This window comes from Diorhabda sublineata, chromosome 2 (genome assembly GCF_026230105.1).
Source record: "Diorhabda sublineata isolate icDioSubl1.1 chromosome 2, icDioSubl1.1, whole genome shotgun sequence".
Lineage (NCBI taxonomy): Eukaryota > Metazoa > Arthropoda > Insecta > Coleoptera > Chrysomelidae > Diorhabda > Diorhabda sublineata.
The window spans coordinates 22,272,257-22,290,592 of record NC_079475.1 but is presented as its reverse complement, the minus strand read 5'-3'; the positions used below and the strand labels follow the sequence as shown (position 1 = coordinate 22,290,592).

The 18,336-nt window shown below is 30.3% G+C and overlaps 2 protein-coding genes across 2 annotated transcripts; one reads left to right on the top strand and one right to left on the bottom strand.

Moving 5' to 3' along the window:
- Positions 1-464: 464 nt before the first annotated feature.
- LOC130452693 (exosome complex exonuclease RRP44) lies at positions 465-10,650 on the bottom strand. Its single transcript, XM_056792100.1, has 14 exons — positions 10,316-10,650; positions 10,098-10,262; positions 9,649-9,806; positions 6,706-6,881; positions 6,308-6,534; positions 5,807-6,220; positions 5,325-5,471; positions 4,902-5,132; positions 4,072-4,337; positions 3,772-4,015; positions 3,230-3,474; positions 3,020-3,164; positions 2,472-2,627; positions 465-768 (listed from the first exon to the last, which is right to left on the bottom strand). The coding sequence occupies exons 1-14, from the start codon at positions 10,367-10,369 to the stop codon at positions 529-531; spliced, it is 2,868 nt and encodes a 955-aa protein (XP_056648078.1). The 5' UTR covers positions 10,370-10,650; the 3' UTR covers positions 465-528.
- LOC130452694 (guanylate kinase-associated protein mars) lies at positions 10,393-18,077 on the top strand. Its single transcript, XM_056792102.1, has 5 exons — positions 10,393-10,692; positions 10,756-11,417; positions 12,153-12,351; positions 14,334-14,940; positions 17,003-18,077. Exons 1-5 carry the CDS (start codon positions 10,600-10,602, stop codon positions 17,926-17,928), a joined length of 2,487 nt encoding a protein of 828 aa, XP_056648080.1. The 5' UTR covers positions 10,393-10,599; the 3' UTR covers positions 17,929-18,077.
- The last annotated feature ends 259 nt before the right edge of the window (positions 18,078-18,336 follow it).

Sequence of the window (18,336 nt, the reverse complement as noted above, 5' to 3'; positions counted from 1 at the left end):
CTTTTACTTCAAAACCTCTTGTCACATGCATGAGAGGAGGTGAAGCTTATTCCAAGTGACCCACCATCGATGAGAAAAAAAGGGTATTCTAAAGTTAGTTACCACCGGGATAATACCGTCAATTTATTCAGATTTCTATAAAATTTGTGAAACTTTGAAGTTACAAGCAAAGATCAATATTAAGTGATTTTTTTTTAAACTAAATTATTTTTTCATTGACATTATCTTGTTTTTCTACCTAAAACAGATTCAAAAAGAAAAAGCCACTGTGGCACAAAATGCCAATAAGCAATATTCTTCTAAATTTGATTCCTGCGTATGGTGACATTGAGATGAACCAAACGGACGTTAAATGAAAAATATCACATCGGAAAACTTTAAAGTGCTCTGGCAAAAATATGCATTTTACAGATATGCCGGTTTGATTTAACAACGACGATATCTAGGTAATTTAAATCATGTTAAAAATCTTACTTCAATATATTTTTCTGAGAAAGACAACAAAACATAAATAAAACAAACTAAATGTTAAGAACGCTTCTTTTTGGTTTTCTTTTTTGGTACTTCATTTGAAGATTTTCTCTTTACAGTATCATCGTTAATATCCAAAATTTCCTCGAGCGGTGGAACACTGAAACCTTCTATATACGGAGAAACCAATTGCAGAACAAACTTTTCGTGTTGAATATTGTTAGAATCTAAGCTTAATCTAACTTTTACTGGATCAAAAGCGTGGAGTGTGATATTGCCCGCTTTTTGACTTTGGTCCTGAAAAAATGAATTACTTTTACATTTCTTCTAAACAATAATAGGCATTTTTGTAAGCATTGGAGCATGCTAAGAATTTAATGGCATATTACGTTTCATAAAACTGACATATTTACTATACTCAATTGGAATCTTCTGAAAAAGGGTTTCTAATCTGGAAACTAGTACTCCTTTATAAACATGGAGTTCAAAGTAAACTTGTTAAGGTTCAGTTCATTTAGGAACCTTTGTATTATTTTTAGAGTATTTGTGATAATTTGAGTCTTAGTTCGTTGTTTTTAGTTTATAGTGCCCCTTTGGCACTTTGAAATTTCATTTCATCCAAAGATTAGTTTTCGATTTTATTTATTTGACATAGCGTTCTTAAACAACGACTATTGCTGTGGGGCTCGGTGTAATTCATGGTCAAAAAGTTTTGGATTGGTGTTTGAAATTCTTGTCCAAATAAATGTTTCTTTGGAAATGAAATTTGACAGCAAAGACGACCTGAATTGAATGAAGATTGCGTTAGACATAGATAATAATATAGGGTGATGTGAAAATTATTCATGTTTTTCAGAAGCCAAGCATTTTTTGCTATACCAATCTAATAGAAGAAATTGTACCTTAAAAGATGTTAATGCACATATGAACACGATTATAATTTCTTATAATATTCAATTATTTGGACCATTTACAATTGATATTTTCTTAACATTTTAGATCTGATTAATTCAAACTGTTTATATTTTGTATTAGATCAAGTTCCAAATTCAACTTTCTGAACTATGGCATCTTTACAGAAGTTCCTAATGTGTTTTATTTGTTTTACAATTTTTTGTTGTTATTTGAATACAAAATATATTAGTATACAATATAAGAAATATGTATAAATGTATAACAATAATAAAATTTTACTTATAATAATTAATTAGGATTTTCGGTGATTTTTGATATTATTAAAGCTTGTAAAAATTTTTAAACTCATGGAATTCAAAATTCAATATTCAAATTGACTTTGATAGCAATATTGATTAATTGAAATATTTATTCTGGTTACTATAGGAATTTTTAATAATTTTTGATTGGTTTGATTTTGAATGATTTTTAATATTGATTGGTAAATTTATGGAAACATTAAATTTTAATAGGTTAGGTCGTTATGAATGTAGTTGAATATTCATTGGCTACAATATAAATGACAATAAATTTTATAGGTTAGGTTGTTATAAGTGAAGTTGAAATTTATAGGTTAGGTGAGGTTAGTTGGTTGTTAATGGCATTGAATTTTCATAGAATTTGTTTTTTCGAAATCTAAAATATATGCATAAATTACACTAAGGTTATTTAAATCAGTTTTCTTATTAATGCATTGATCATTTTGGGCAATATATGTTGTTTCTAAAAATAAACGTTTTTTGTAGTTTTTTTCAGTTGTCAAAACTTTGGCAGATTCATAATACATATTGTGTCCTTCGTGATAGACATGAGTCGCTAATGAACATCTATCAGGATATAATCTGTTACCACTCTTGTGTTATCCGACTGATCAGTGACCTTTTAGACTGACCAATGTACTTTTTGTCACAATTTAAACAAGGTATTTCATATACTATGTGACATATATATATATATATATATATATATATATATATATATATATATATATATATATATATATATTTATCTTTATTTGAAGTGTAAAAAAAGAGAAAACTGATTACCTCCTCATTATACTCAAAAATGTTTGAGGTTTCTCCTTTTCGAGCTAAAAATAGGGTACACTCTAAACCATACTTCGGAATGAGAATTTGTAATGCATTTTTTCGTACATAAAGTATGTAACCTTCTTCATCCTGAAGTTTTCCTTTGAAGAATAACTGAAAATAAATAATGATGATATTTTATAGAAGATTTTTATTTGGAAATTTATACACAATTATAATTAAAGATGAAGGCAAATTGATTTTTTTAAATTCTGCTTTCTATACTACTCACCCATAATTATAAATCATAATAATATTACAGTATTATAAGTCAATAACAGAATATAATTTGTTTTCTCAATTTAACGTCTAAGTGAAATTTAACATAAAAGGAATATTCTAGGAATTTTAAATTTTTATATTCCCTTTGGAAATTAATAACGTTGTTTTATAATCATCTTGCAAAAATTTTTTATAAACAAATAAAACAGATTGACTTTGCCTAATGTTTATCTTATTCGTTATGAAAAAAATTACACCATAATTGATAAATTTAAGATTCTTACATGTGTATTGAAAGCTACTGAAGCCCTTCCAGCATATTGAGCCATTCTGTTTCGATAATTTAAATTTTGACATAAGTGACTCGTTTTTTGTTTATCCAATAAATCTGGATATGTAGAATCTGATCCACATGTTACTGCTAGTAACCTACAAAATAATATATTTCAAATATTAAAAAAATAGTATAACAAATGTAGTATAGTTAATTTTACCTGTGAACAATGATATCGGCATATCTTCTAATAGGAGAAGTAAAATGTGTATATAGTGGCACTGCTAGACCATAATGATAATATTCATCTTTTTGTACAGTTCCACTTGCAAAATAGACAGCTTGTAACATGCAACGGGTCGCCAAAATTCTTAACATTGTGTTTAGATATAGATTTTCCGGTTTGACAGCTTTATCCAATGATTCAGCTAATTGTTTGCCGGTATCGATATTCATGTCAAATCCCTAAGAAAATTGATTTTTATTGTTTGTTAATTTGAAACAGCAAATTGCATATTTAAATGGACATTTAATATTACCCGAATTACATTAGTTGATACATAGAAATAAAAAATTATGAATTATTTTAAAAAAATGTACTGTATATACGATGAAGATTTTTTATTTTATCTATAATTAAAAATGCACATTAGAGGAAATCGTGATTTAATAAATGAAGCATTTAATAATTATTTTTTGCTGCATGAAAAAGAAATAAAGGAAAAATATTGGCAAAGAAACTTTGTTTTGATTAGTACTTACTAAATGTCTGCAGGCTTTTATTAATGGATCAAAGTTTGTGCTAGGTGGAATAGGATGCCTCCTAAGCATTGCACATTCAGGGAAGTCTTGTAATATTTTTTCAGCAACACTTATATTTGCTAACAACATGAATTCTTCGACCATGGAATTTGTTTCAAAAAGCTTCTTAACCTCAACATCTAAAGGTTCCATTGTTTCTGAATCCATTTGGATTTTTACTTCTGGGGAAGCTAATACTAATGCTCTATAATTGAAAACAAGTTTCAGTATAAGACCCAAAATAAATAAAGTAAAACTTGCCCGTTTTCTAATCTTCTTTTCTTTAAAATCTTTGCAAGCATATTTAAACCTCTCAAGGACATTGCAATTGAATCTTCTTTACTTTTATCATCAATAATCATTTGTGCTTCTTCATAAGTTAATGCTGCTTTTGATAGAATTATACTTTTGTGAAAACGTGTACTTAAAATTTTCGCATTTTTATCCATTTCCCAAATACAAGAAAATGCAAAACGTTCCTCTCCACCTCGCAAAGAACATAAGTTAGAACTGAGAAGCTCAGGCACCTTGAATGTAAAGAATGATTATTGGTACAAATTTAAGACTCTTAGTATTATATAACTCTAAGCTACACTTCACTGGCTTCCTTACATAATACCGCCTCAGGAAGCATCTAATTAGCTCTAGCAAAATCTAGTAGATTCTCTTGGAACGAGGATGGAACTTCTACATTGCCTATTTCTAGAAAGTCTTGCGGTTGCAAGCATACATAAAACTTGTTCTGGACAAGAAACCCGTAGGAACTTCTTTGAAGATCATAAAAACTCTGGCAAGATATAGATGTCCGAAACAACTCTGACTCTCCATTAGAGTAAAAACACATTCTTAGATACCCAACTAACCACATTACAAATTTAAAATACTCATGAATTGTACCAACCAGCAAATTAACACAGTTCAAATTCTATTGCGATCGTCGTTAAATAGTGAGAAAAATTGAAGGATGAAACCAAATTAGTAGACAGCAAAGAAATACAAAAACCTATATGACAAGAACAAGAAAAAAACTGATGATTAACTCAACTAATAATTGTATGACAAGCCCACAAAAGAGGCTTGTTATTACTTACCATGTCAATTCTTTTATTTACAAGATATACAGTTGTAGCTCGTAATGCAGCTTCTAAATCAATAGCAGTGCCCGGTCTAATAAAATGAGATACGTCAGCAATATGGACTCCTACTTCAAATGTATTTTCTGTTAATTGACGACAATGCAGTGCATCGTCTATATCAGTACAACCTGGCGGATCTACTGAACAAATGTCTATATGACGAAGATTAACTCTTCGTTTTTCATCCTGAAAATTAATGTATGATTACTTATTAAATATCATAAAATTGAATCCTTAACGTTTATTAATGGAATATTGTTGGCACAGTTGATACTAAAGGAAAATAAAAAATATACCATAAACAAGACACAAAAAACGGATTGATAGAAAACTTGTGAATGAACAGTTATGCAGATCAACAAAAAAGTGATGTTTTACCTCTTCTGTTATAATCCAAGGCAACTTTGGCAAACAACTTAAGACTTCCTCAGAAAATTGACTATGTGGTACATCATGTTCTAATAGAACAACTTCATTTTCTGTATTTTGTTCACCTATTTTTCCCAAAGCTCTTACGAAATGACCCTAAAATCATAGACAATATTCCATATTTTCAATTTTCGATATATTCAATTTGTGTTGTAAAAGGTTCAAATTTTATAAATTACCATTTTATTTAAATTACATTTTGTATCTGCTGAACCACTTATTTAGATAATGTTAATCAAACATTAACATTAATTTATTTGAAACAGCAAAAGAATAAATTTCCCTGTGTATGCTGCATTGATTGAAATTTTATAACTATACTTAAGCATCATCTTCAAATCATATAACACTTCTATTTCAAATTGAGAAATAAAACAATTGTTACATGTTTAGATAGATTATGTAGTTCATAAATTAATTTCACTACTTACATGTGGATATCTGGAATGTCTCGGCCAAGAATCTATGGTCACAATCAACTTCTGCGTTTTTAAGAATTCAACTTGTCTGGTTTCTATTCTAATTTTTGGAATGCTTTTGTCTGACGGTATGAACAATTGATAAACTCCATCCATTCCACCTTGTAAGATTCCACAATACTGCCGCCATTTTCTTCTGATAATACCTACAACTTTTCCTGTTGGTTTGTTATCTTTTGTTTTCTTAGTAGCTCTTTTCAATTCTTTTTCTTTCTGCTCTACTTCATCTATACTTTCTTCTGCTGCACCTTCATCTTCTAGTACAATTTCGCTAGGTGATATCCATTCTTCTTTAGGGAATATTTCTACAACAACTACATCTCCATCCACTGCCCTGTTAAGACCGTTTCTTCCTTGAAGAATAACCTGTGAAACAAAGTATTTGAATAATTAAAAGTAATTTGTCTATAATTTTGTGTTTCATTTTATTAAAAAATTCAGAAAAATACTTACAGGATCTTCAAAAGCGTCTACGCTAACAAATCCTTCCAAAAAATTGTCTTTGGAAGCTCGAAATGTCCCTTGATAATATTTCCCTTCTTTGACACCCATTAACAAATCAACACTTGATAAATGAGGTGGGAATATGTCTTTAGTATAACTTTCTATAAAACAGTCCTTTCGGAAAAGTTTATCTTGCAAAACAGAACGTTCTTCTATATTGTTAATGTAATCACTAACTAAAAAAGTATAAGATATTACTTGTCAATATCAAAGAGAATCGTGCTACATTAAAATCATTTTTACCAACTGGAATTGGTAAATAAGTTGCAGGATTTAATGTTATTATCACTATACTTCTAAAAAGGCAATAGTAAAAATAACTATATTAGTTTAAAATACATACTTACTAGAACAGGCAAGTATATTTTCTTTAATAGCAATATTTCGGTTATTAACATCATCACTAAGAAATACAAACTTCTCATTGGGTAAATGGTTAATGTACCAAGAGCAAGATTTTCTGATGCATCTGTCATTATAATCATTTATTAGCTCACCATCTTCTTGTTTTATATAAGTATCTCTGAAAAATGGAAATAATATGTTGCTTCTAATATTGATAAGTTGAGTAGCACTACATTTGCAGCAAATTACTCCTTTGAAATATTTGGCTAATGTTTATATTAATATTATAAAGCCAAAGAGTTTAGTGAAGCACATTTATATCATAAACTACTGGTTTCGAGTGGAAAAATAGGAACAAAGCAATAATGAAAAATGTTTCAAGTACAGAAAAAATCTCTTCCAGAGCTTCTGTGGTAAAATTAATTAATCTTATATATTAAAAAAATTGATGATTTCCATTCCGAGTCCGTTCAGGCGTTCTACCCAACCGATTTGCTAAATTTTTTTTTTCAATGAAAGGTATTGATGCACAGATCAGCCATCAACCATCGGATTTCACGGTGTTCTGGCATTAGTATTGCATCAGCTGTTGAGAGCCACGTTGTGATTTTGGCCCAATTTTTTGTGTTTTAGTTATGTCCCGCATCCTTATAAGTGATAGTTTTTAGTTATGGTTCAGCTCAATAAATATTTTTGTAAATCAGCTAATTTAATCGTAGATTGATGAAGTGTTTTAGGATTCGTTTTTCTACTCATCCAACGGAATCCAATGTTGGCTTGCTCCATAATATATATTTCTGGAGATTTGATGGAGAAAGGACGTCAAATGTAGGGGGACGGCACGACGGCACAATATATTGCCTCGAAAAAAACAACAGTTTATTAGAAATAGAAACAGTAAAAAGACTTTATTCTAAATTTTTGAAATTCTTAGAAATAAGATCTAAAAGGGAAAAAATAAAAAAGTAGACTAATACAATGGGCCTCATGCCTTTGAGTGAATCACAACCAATATATATATATATATATATAAACTAGAGTAACGCTCACAATTACAAAATTATATTATCTGATACAGTTTTGGCAATCAAGAACAAGTGAACTGAAACATGTTTCAGATATTGTAATTGTGAGTATAGGTCTAGTGACAGTACGGCACAAGTATGATAAGGCACCCCACAATAATCATCATAAAAGAAATCAATTTATCATATCTATTTTACATTTACTTATCTCAGGAAGGCTAACATATACCAAACCATTGATAACTTTGTTAGATAGATATCATCAAGATCTATCTGTGTGTGAAAAGTCATCATGATGACGCATAAGAGTGCAGAAGAGTTACTGTGAAAAAGAAGTATGCAAATGCATTATTTTCACGAAAAATAGATAAAATGAAATTTGTAAATTCTGTAAGGTTATATTAGGTTAGGTCAGGTTTAGTTAGAGACTGAAATAAAGGTAACCAAAAATAATTTTCTTCAAACAAATATTTTAATTGGACTTAAATCTATAACTTTTTCATTTGAAAATATTATTTTGGTTCAGATTTACGACATTCTCATCGCTATATATATTCTATGATTATGTCCTCCTAATCTTCTGAAGGTACATGCCTATCGAGGAAGAATGCTCTCAGAGGTCTCCAGCTGGCCTCAATTCTTTGGGTATGAACTCTGCTATCAGAAATAAATCTTTCTTTGTGAGTGACGCACTCGTGAGTGTAGCCTTCATTCCTGAAGTATCAATAGGCTAGCCAGCCATCTGTATGAGTTATGCTTCCTGGAATGATGTGCTTTTTGATTAGAGGAATCAAGACTTCAGATGCTCTTTCATTGTCTGGGCAAGCTTCAAATCTGATCTCTTCTTATCCATTAGCAATAATGTCAAGTAGCCAGTGTCTATCCAATTGCCAACCTCTATGATATTTTTGTCGTCCAAATTTTGCCTCGTTAATTTGGACGATAATGCCTGAACCTCCAATCAGGTCTTGCTTTTCTTGAAAGGATAAAAAAGCAGATATTATCACCTATCTGAATCTACCATAGTATTTTGCAATAGTCGATTGGGAACAATCACTTTCAGCTGCGCCCTTTCATATGTTAGATCCTGAGACCAAGCGAACCAGGTTCTGTATACCATGCTTCTTTCTTGAGGCCGAGAAGAAGTATGTGAGGCTTGGAAAGGGCATCGAAAATATAGATAAAATTTCATTTGCACATGATGTTGTTGGCAATAAAATTCGCTGCACAAAAGTCCCTGTTCTTGACACCATTCAATAGCTTGAGTACCAGAGCAGCAAATTTCTTTGGCTAAGCATATATGTGACCTCATAATGAGTTTAAAGAAGTTTGAAAATTAAAGTGAATCTGTAAAAAACAATGAATTAATAAATAAGTACTAAAAAAAATAAGCGTAAAAAAGCATACATACCTGGGTTGAAATTAATGAAATATTGAGCAATAACAAAAGATGTTGAGAGCACAAGCATCAAATCACAAATGAAATTTCAATACTCTGCAATAGATAAAGTGTAGCAGTGCACTGCTGCCATCTACTGATTGAATTTAATGAATTTTTTGATAAAAATTATGCATTTGCATACTTTTTTCACACAAACTTTTCTGAGTATGTGTCAATCATCATGACTTTTCACACACTGATGGATCTTGATAAGATCTATTGAACAAAGTTATCTGTGGTTCAATATCTGTTAACCTTCTTGAGATAATGTCTACTTCTGGTATCTCTGGAAGTAAATGTTTTCACATAAAATAGATATGGCAAATTGATTTCTCATATCATCAATAGTTTTTGTATAGAGTTTTCATGAAGATCGCCGTGGGGTGGCTTATCATATTCTTACTGACAGTGAATAGTGTATTCAGTAATCATTCGATTTTTGGTTATGTATATGAATAATTTAATAAAATTTAACTTACTTATGATGATCATTGGTGAAAATATAAAAATGCCTGCTGGGATTTTCTATAATACTGTTAAGTCTTTTATAAGTTGGCAAACTACGATGTTTAACTTCTTTCAAAACAGTGTGTAAAATAATAACATTTCCGAGTATAGGTTCTTCCAAAATATCCATCTACAAAAATTATCAGAATGTTATTAATAACTAAGTTCAATGAAAACTAAAGTGATTTTTAAAAATGAATAATAGAATTTTCTGTAGGGTCTAATGCAATAATAGGGCACTTGCTTTTTTTAAAAGTATGTATTTTTTGTTTATTTTATTAAAGTTCTTGTTATGAAATATGGTCAGAAAGTAAATCAAGTTAATGTTTTCGTCTATCATTTAAATTTATACATACATTATTGAAAAAAGCAATTTCGTAAATCCTATTCTCTACAAGTAAATAACATTATAAAATATTACCTGGTCCAGAATTATATTTGTATCGAGTATTAAATAATGGTTAAAATCAAATAACGCACACTTATTTATATGAGTTGTGCTTAAATTTGATTCCGATGAACTGCATTTTTCACATGTTAGAAATCCACAGAAGATATCATCTCTAATATAATGTTCTCTAACGTTCTAAAACAAACCATTAATTTTAAAATATAATCAAATAATCACAAATTACTAACCTTTAAAAAATGACCAATTCTGGTTTTTTTAATAAATGCTTTAGTCGTAAACATTGTTAACTTATGGAAATCGTATTAGTTTTCAAACTACATGTATAGTATTTTATAGGTTATGAAATTGCAAAGCAAAGAAACGTTATTTATCTTATTTTTTATTGGTAAATCTAGAGTGTATACTGAGCAGATGCTCATATCAGAAACAGAGAAAAGGATAAGTATAAAACCTTAGACATAATAATAATAATATTACTATGACTATGTAAAAACGATGTTTTTGTTTGTCTATGTTTATAACGTTTTTCGAACAAACTTCACATTTGTCTTTTTGTTCATACGTCATTTTCAAATCCCAACGGTTGTACGGTATAAATTTGAAGGTAAGATACAATTGATGCTCTCTAATAAATTTGAAAAATCCTTTTTTATGTATAATATTTTAGGCAACTATGGATTTAGCAGACATTTTCCGAAAAGGACTACAGGATCTACATAAAGATAATTTGGACAAAAACTACAAGAAAAGAAGTTTGCTTTCTCGCAAGGAATCCCTAATGGTTGCTAGAAGACAAACCAGAGAAACTTTGATGTTTAATAAAAGAAACATAGCTGCAGACATAACTCCATTCATCACACCACAATCTAATAAACAAGAAACGAAAGTGCGTCCACAGGTAATTAAACCTAAAAATGAGGAATCGAATAAAAGATATGAAATGCTAAAACAGTGGAAAGAAAAAAGAGATAAACAGAAAGAAGCAGCAAAGAAACTTGCAAAGCCTGTTTTCAAGGTGTGTCATGTAAATAAAAATATTGGTTTGCCCAACTTAGAAAATGTCAATAAACAAATTAAAGGTAAACCAATGAAACCAGTCAGTGCAACAGTGAAATCTTTTGCACCCTCCAATCATAAATTTCAACCTCCCAAAAACGTGAAACCAGTACAAATTGTTAAGCCTGTATCAAGAAATAATCATGAGTTGAAAAATACTTCTCAGCCAGTCAAAAATCTAACTATAAAACCACAACCAATGAAAAAGCCAGTGAAGACACAATCTAAAGAAGTTTGGCATATTAGTGTTAATAAAAATAATACTGATGCTAGGTGAGTGAGTTGAACTCATTTTGTGGATAACTATCATAATATTGTACTTTTCTGGATGGTATTGCATCTAATTGTAATCATTTAACTTAAGTTGCCTATTTGGCCTGAAACTTTGTTTTGAAAAGAAACATTGTTATTTTAATTTTTAGTGAAAATAGCTCTTCATTAAGTATTGCTTTTCCCAAAAAACTATTAAATGTAATTTGATCAAGTTTTTTACAATATGCCTCAAGGGCTATTTTTTAGTTGGCTACCCGAAACTGAAAAATTGTAAATTTTGAAACAAATATTTGAAATAGATTTTAATTAAAATATTATGTTGATGACAAGCTTTGATAATATCAAGAATGTCACAAGATTATTGCCATTTGGGAACTTGGTACAATAATTCATTTATTTAATTTAATATGGTTTCAAATCAAACAAAACTTCTCATAGAACTCTAAAGCTCAAAATAAGAAGGCATCTATGGGCACAGTAATATTACATTCTTTTGAATAGTTTATATTCAAACCAATTATAAGGCATAATATTGAAATATAATATAATAAAATGAACATCTATATTGTCATGAAGAACATTTAGATCAAAACAAGTACATTGTAATAAATAGAAACATTACATATTAGATTATGAAAGAAACTAAATGCAAACAATAAAATTTCATTTGGTAATTTTGTCAGTTGCAACATGACTAATCATACTGTTAAATGTATTAAAAATTTTTAATTATAGATTGGGGCAATCACTTGTAAAATCAAAAGTTAGTAATCTTGCAAAGACTACGATTGTCAATAATATTGAGAAGAAAATGTCAGAATTAAATAACACAAATTCATCCCATACTAACATGGTAATGAGGAGTAGATCTTCAAAAAATGAAAAAGAAGTACTAAAGGATATTAAAAAAAATGGAGTTAACTCTATTTATAGAGTAAGTAATCAATATCTTTCTTACAATATTAAAATTGGCTGTTTATTTCTCGGGCTTTTATCTTTCCCTCTTATTTTAGGTCATTTGATTTCAATATCTTCATGTTATTATCTTTTATCTAGGTTATACAAAACAAAAATAAACTAATGTTTATGCAGGAAATTCAACACATCTAAACAGGGAGAGACTATAAATGTAAAAATTTTAATTTTTCAGGCAACTAATTGGTCAAAACAGTTTAAGCAAATTGTTTTCACAAACCCCTTCTTTTTATTTGCAATCTCTAAAATTTACAATGAGCAAATGCTTCAAAGCTATAAATGTATTATATTATAGGAATATTGCCTGGTGGAAATTTCCTTTCACTTAAAATATTTAGTTTGGTACACATCACTATTGCACTAACATTTCAGACAGATCATATGAAAGGTGCCTTTCTATGTCTTCACTGGATGGGAGGTCTCATTAGAGGTTGAGTGAATGCATTGGGATGGGTTTCAATGCAGTGAGAATGTTTCTGGGAGAACTGAGATATTTCTTCTTTAACTGAATTAATTTGGAGGTCACAAGCAATAACAATATCTCAAACTCACCCTACATAGTAAACTTCTCTAGAACAAACATGAATAGGAGATAATCACTAAAGCCACAAAAGCCCTGATGGTGTGTAGAAACTTTGCAGGGAGGAATTGGGGTTGTAACTCAATGATCCTACTGTGCACGGCAATTGTGACACCAATCATAACATATGGGGTGGTGGTTTGGGGTAGTAGAACTAGTCTAAAGCCCAACAGCTGCACTAAAAATGATTCTAAATATCTCACCTTTCGACATAGCTCTGGAAAGTGTGGCAGAAAAATCATCACTTACAATGTTCAGAGACAGAATCACAAAAGAAAAATGTCCAAACCTGGGACATGTCTCAGGATGATGCACTGAAAAAGTTTACCTTTGAGAAAAAAAATTACCTCAATACTATGCTGTTGAAGTGAGTTGGATCAAAACACCATACAAAAAATGAACAGAAATGCCATTAAATGGTATACGGATGGATCTAAAACAGTAGACAGAACTGGAATAGAAGTGTAAGGGCCTAGAACCAAACACTCTGAAAGCCTGGACAACACACCAAGCATTTTTCAAGTAGAAATTTATGCATTTGAAAAATTCAATCCGTGGAGGGACTATTGCAAACAGGAGATCTTCATCCTGTCCGATAGGCGCTATATGAGAGCTTTAAGCTCTAATATCATAAAATCCAAACTCGCTTGGGATTACCTAGGAGATTAAATGGATTTAGCATCAAAAATAAAGTTACCCTACAATGGATTCTGGGACATACTGGATCGAAGGAATATGAAATAGCTGATGAGCTCAATAGGCCGAGGCAGGCCCCCTTCATGAGACCTGAACCCTTCTGTCGCATTGGCTACAAAACAATAGAAAAAGCATTTGAAAATAAGGTAGAGCAAAACCAATTCTTGGAACAACTTACAGGGGCTGCAACAGGCAAATACTCTCATGGGATACTATAACCAGAGAAAATCTGCTGAATGTATCAATCTAAGTAAGAACAATCTACAAATACTAACAGGAGTCCTATCGGACTACTGTCATCTCAATAGACACTTGAAGATACTAGACTTAGCAGATAATGATTTCGTTGCACAGAGAACAAAATCTCTATAAACATTCTCTCAAAGTGTGAAACACTACTGAACTCCAGGGCACTACACCTGGGTACATATGAAATAGAGACAAAGATCTCTGGCAGCTGTGGGATTAACAGATCAGCTGTGGATACGGGGTTTCCCAGTATCGTAACAAGAAAGGGGGTATTTTAGTGCATTTGATTTCTATAACTAATTATTGTTATCTTTTGTTTATATTATAGAAAACAGAAGTAAGCTTTTGTACATTCAGAGAATTCAACACAGCTAAATAAGGAGAGACTATGAATGTAAAATTTTTAATTTTTTTAGGCAACCACTGGTACGAAATGTGAAAAAAATATTTTACCATCCAAATCAAAGCTAGTTTCTGCTAAAGGACCAAAGACTTCATCAACTGGTCAAAACAGTTTAAGCAAATTTAATGAAACACTCAAAACTCATAAGAAAAATTGTACAACTCCAAAAATGACTAAAGCTACATCATCATCAAAAATTAACAACAGTTCAACATCCAAGAGTTATAGAGAAAATACTGATAACTATATTAATCTTAGTGGAGATTTCCAAATTGAAAAAGTTGTTATCTATGATGATGAAGAAATCACACTGAAGACTCCAGTTAAAAAAAACCGGAAATCTTGTGTTTCTAGTGTTAAAGTAACTAAAAGAATGTCGATAAAGGACATAGATAATACTAAAGATTCTAAAAGTACAAACACACTTACACATAAAAGTATTGAATCTCTGAAAGAAAATTCAAATATTGATATAAATAAAAATACTTGTGGTAATAAAACACCCAAAAAATCAATAAGTAAAAGGGATATGCAAACACCTATATACATAAGTCCATTTGTAACTATATCAAGAGGAAAGGAATCTGCAAGAAAAGAATTTAGCCAAAGAAAATCTACAGGTAAATTCATATATTTGTTTTTAACATTAGTGAATTTTTCTTTAAGGAAACAATATTGACTATTGACTAAGATGTTATTCTAAAGTCATATATACAGTGCTTCTCAAAAGGCCACTCCCGCCCTCTTTTCAATTGAATGTTGATGCTAAGACTGATGAAATTTTGAGCTTGAAAATGATCTATTGTAAGCTTCTCTACTAGTGGTAACAAGTGACATAATGGGCATCACTTGTGTCATCAGGTAACTGAAATCAATAATATATAATGGGGCCTTATAGCAAATGACACCTTGTTTGTAAGTTATTTAGAATTCCTATTCGATCATATTAATTTTTGTGGATTTACTATGTTTTTGATGGTATAAACACAAAAATTTGAGTTTTGCTTTTAATTATAATTAAAAAGTCCATTATGGTTAATTGTCAAAAAAGTTAAGTTTTCCTTACAAGCTATAATATCTTGAATTTTTAGTTTGATTATTGTTTAATGAGATGTTTAAGTATCTACATAAACAAAATAGTACATACTTTAGCTGACAAAGTACAAATTATCTTAATTATTATTGAAACTGGGAATAATTTTCATGCAGCGGAACGAATTTTTAATGAGAGATACCTCCTCTTCCGCAGACCAAATAGCATATATCTGTTGAGCCAAAAAGAGATATCACCCATACAAATTAAAAATGGTGCATCAACTTGCAAATGACAACCCCGACCTAAGGCTGCAATTCTGTGAAAATATGTCCACTAAAACTCTGCAACAGCCTTACATTGTAAGGGACAATTTGTTTTAGTGATGAAAGTACTTTCGTCCTTAATGGAAATGTTGTTACTTAAAATGTGATGTAATGGAGTGACATAAATCCTCACATGTTTTGTGGAAAACATACACAGTTTCCATTAAAAGTAAATTCTTGGTCACAAAATTTTGGAAAACCACATAGTCGGGCCTCTTTTTTAAACCCTAATTTCACAGGGGAAGTATATCTTGAAATGTTTGAAAATGTTATTGAACAGTGAATTCTTCAGAATTTTAATCCAGATGAATTTGGTAATTTGGAAATAAGGTTCCAACGAGATGGTGCTCCATCACACTATTCTTTTGCAGTGGACTTGGAATATTCTTGTAGGTGTATTGAACGACGTGGTTCTATATAATGACCAGCTTGGTCACTGGACTTAACACCTTCAGATTTTTTTCTGTGGGAATATCTTAAATCTAAAGTATATGATACAGCTCCTGATAGTATTGACGTTTTAAAACGAATTGTTGAAGGATGTAGTTCAATTTCTCACGACACATTTTATTGACTTCAATAAGAGTTTAAAAAGTTTTACTGTAAGGAAGTAGATAGAGCACATTTTGAAAAATTATTATAAGGACTTATTCTTAAATACTTATTAATTAAAAGTGAAACTCAAATTTTACTGTTTATTTATTGTAACCATAACAAACATCGTTAATAAAAAAAATAGTATGATTGAATATGCATTCTAAATACCTTTCATATTAGGTGTCACTTGTCATAAAGTCCCATTTAATATTATTGGTTTCAGTTACCTGGTAATGTGACTGATGTCTTTAACGTCACTTGTTATTACTTGTAGAGAAGCTTACAGTAGTTCGTTTTCAGTCTATTACTGTTCAAAGGAAAAGAGAGAGGAAGGGGACTTTTGAGAAGCACTGTATATAATACCAAAAAGAAAGAAATTTATTTTTTGTTTTGAGGGTGGACGAGATTTTGATCATGTTACAGAATTTTCATTACCTTACTTCCTATTTTGTAACATAGATCTACTTTAGGAATCTAATATATTGTTCCAACGAAATTTAATAATTTGCTCTTCCGTATGTGCTTGTAGTTCTTGTCGTTTTCAATTGTCTTACAAATAAGATACCATATTTATATAGAACTATAAGATTATTCCATCGAAATAAAAAACACAAAATTTTATAGTTTAAAATTAATATTTTAATATAAAATATATGCATTTTCCTTATTATTTATTACTTTTCTAAGAAATTATCGATATTTGGCAATAATAGAAATTCTTTATAGGAGGTGTGTTCTTAACTTCACCAGATGGTAAAGATTTTTCCAAGAGCACAAGTACCCAGGCTGGAGCTGAATATTTTGAACTTATACTTGACAAGCAAATTTCTAGAATAGAGTCAATATGTGAAAATTGGGAAAACTATAAACAGAACAATAATCTATCTGAAGAAGCTATTGATATGATTAATGTTGCTATAGGACAGTCCAAACTACTTATAACTAAAAAATTTGAACAGTTTAGAGGTCTTATCTCAGAATGCAAATCATCAGATTTTAAGAACAAACCAATAACTTGTGAAGATTTACATGGTTTTTGGGATATGATTTATCAGCAAGTAATTGATTTAGATAAAAGATTTGATAATTTGGAAAAAATTAAGAATAATAATTGGGAAGAAGTGTTTCCAGAAAATAAAATAGTGCAAACGCGCAAAAGAGGTCGCCCGAAGAAACAAAAGGCATCATCTTCAATTAAAGAAATGATTAAAGCTGCTAGAAATAAAATTAAAAACAATAAAGAAATAAGTATACAATTAATGGAACCCAAAACACCAGATCCTCCTAAAAAATTATCACCAGTAAAGACCAGCAGCTCTAGAAGGAGTTTAAGAGCATCTTTATTGAGAGGATCTAGTATGAAAAGAATGAGCTCTCCTGGATTAACAATGATGAAGATAACACAAGCTATAAAAGCAGGCGATGGTCTGACTCCTAGTAAAAGCATTCTCAAAACAGATTTTACCCAGTCTGAGAAAAGACATACTAAATCAGTTCTTTTTGTGGAAAACATGGACAATATTTCGAAAAAATTGGATTTTGAAACAGAAAATAAAGAAAACTGTGCCATGATAGCAAATAAAGAAGTTCACATTTATAACAATCCAACACCACTAAGGAGATCAAGAAGACTTTCTTCTAAGTTAATTTAAATATTATTAATTTATATTCAATGTTTACAGATTAAGTTAGACTTATTTTGAAATGTATATTCAATTACAAATGTTTTGTTTAGTTTTTATTGACATCTTCCTGAAACTAAGGAAGAAATAAATTTATTAATTAAATTTTTTCAAATTAATTCTTGATAAAAATATACTGCCACTGACTCATGTGAAGTACACTGGTCTTAACACGTTAAGACCGCATGCCCACTAGCGAGTCACTCTTCAACATTACCCGCCTGTGTGCTCACGGGTAGGCACACCACACGTTTTACTTTGGGACCGCTTGTGCACCAGTGGGCGTGATTTCAATACTGTATATAGGGGACTTAGTTAATTTGACGTAGCCTCATTTTTAAACGTTTTTTTTTAACAAATAATGAGCATCGACTACAG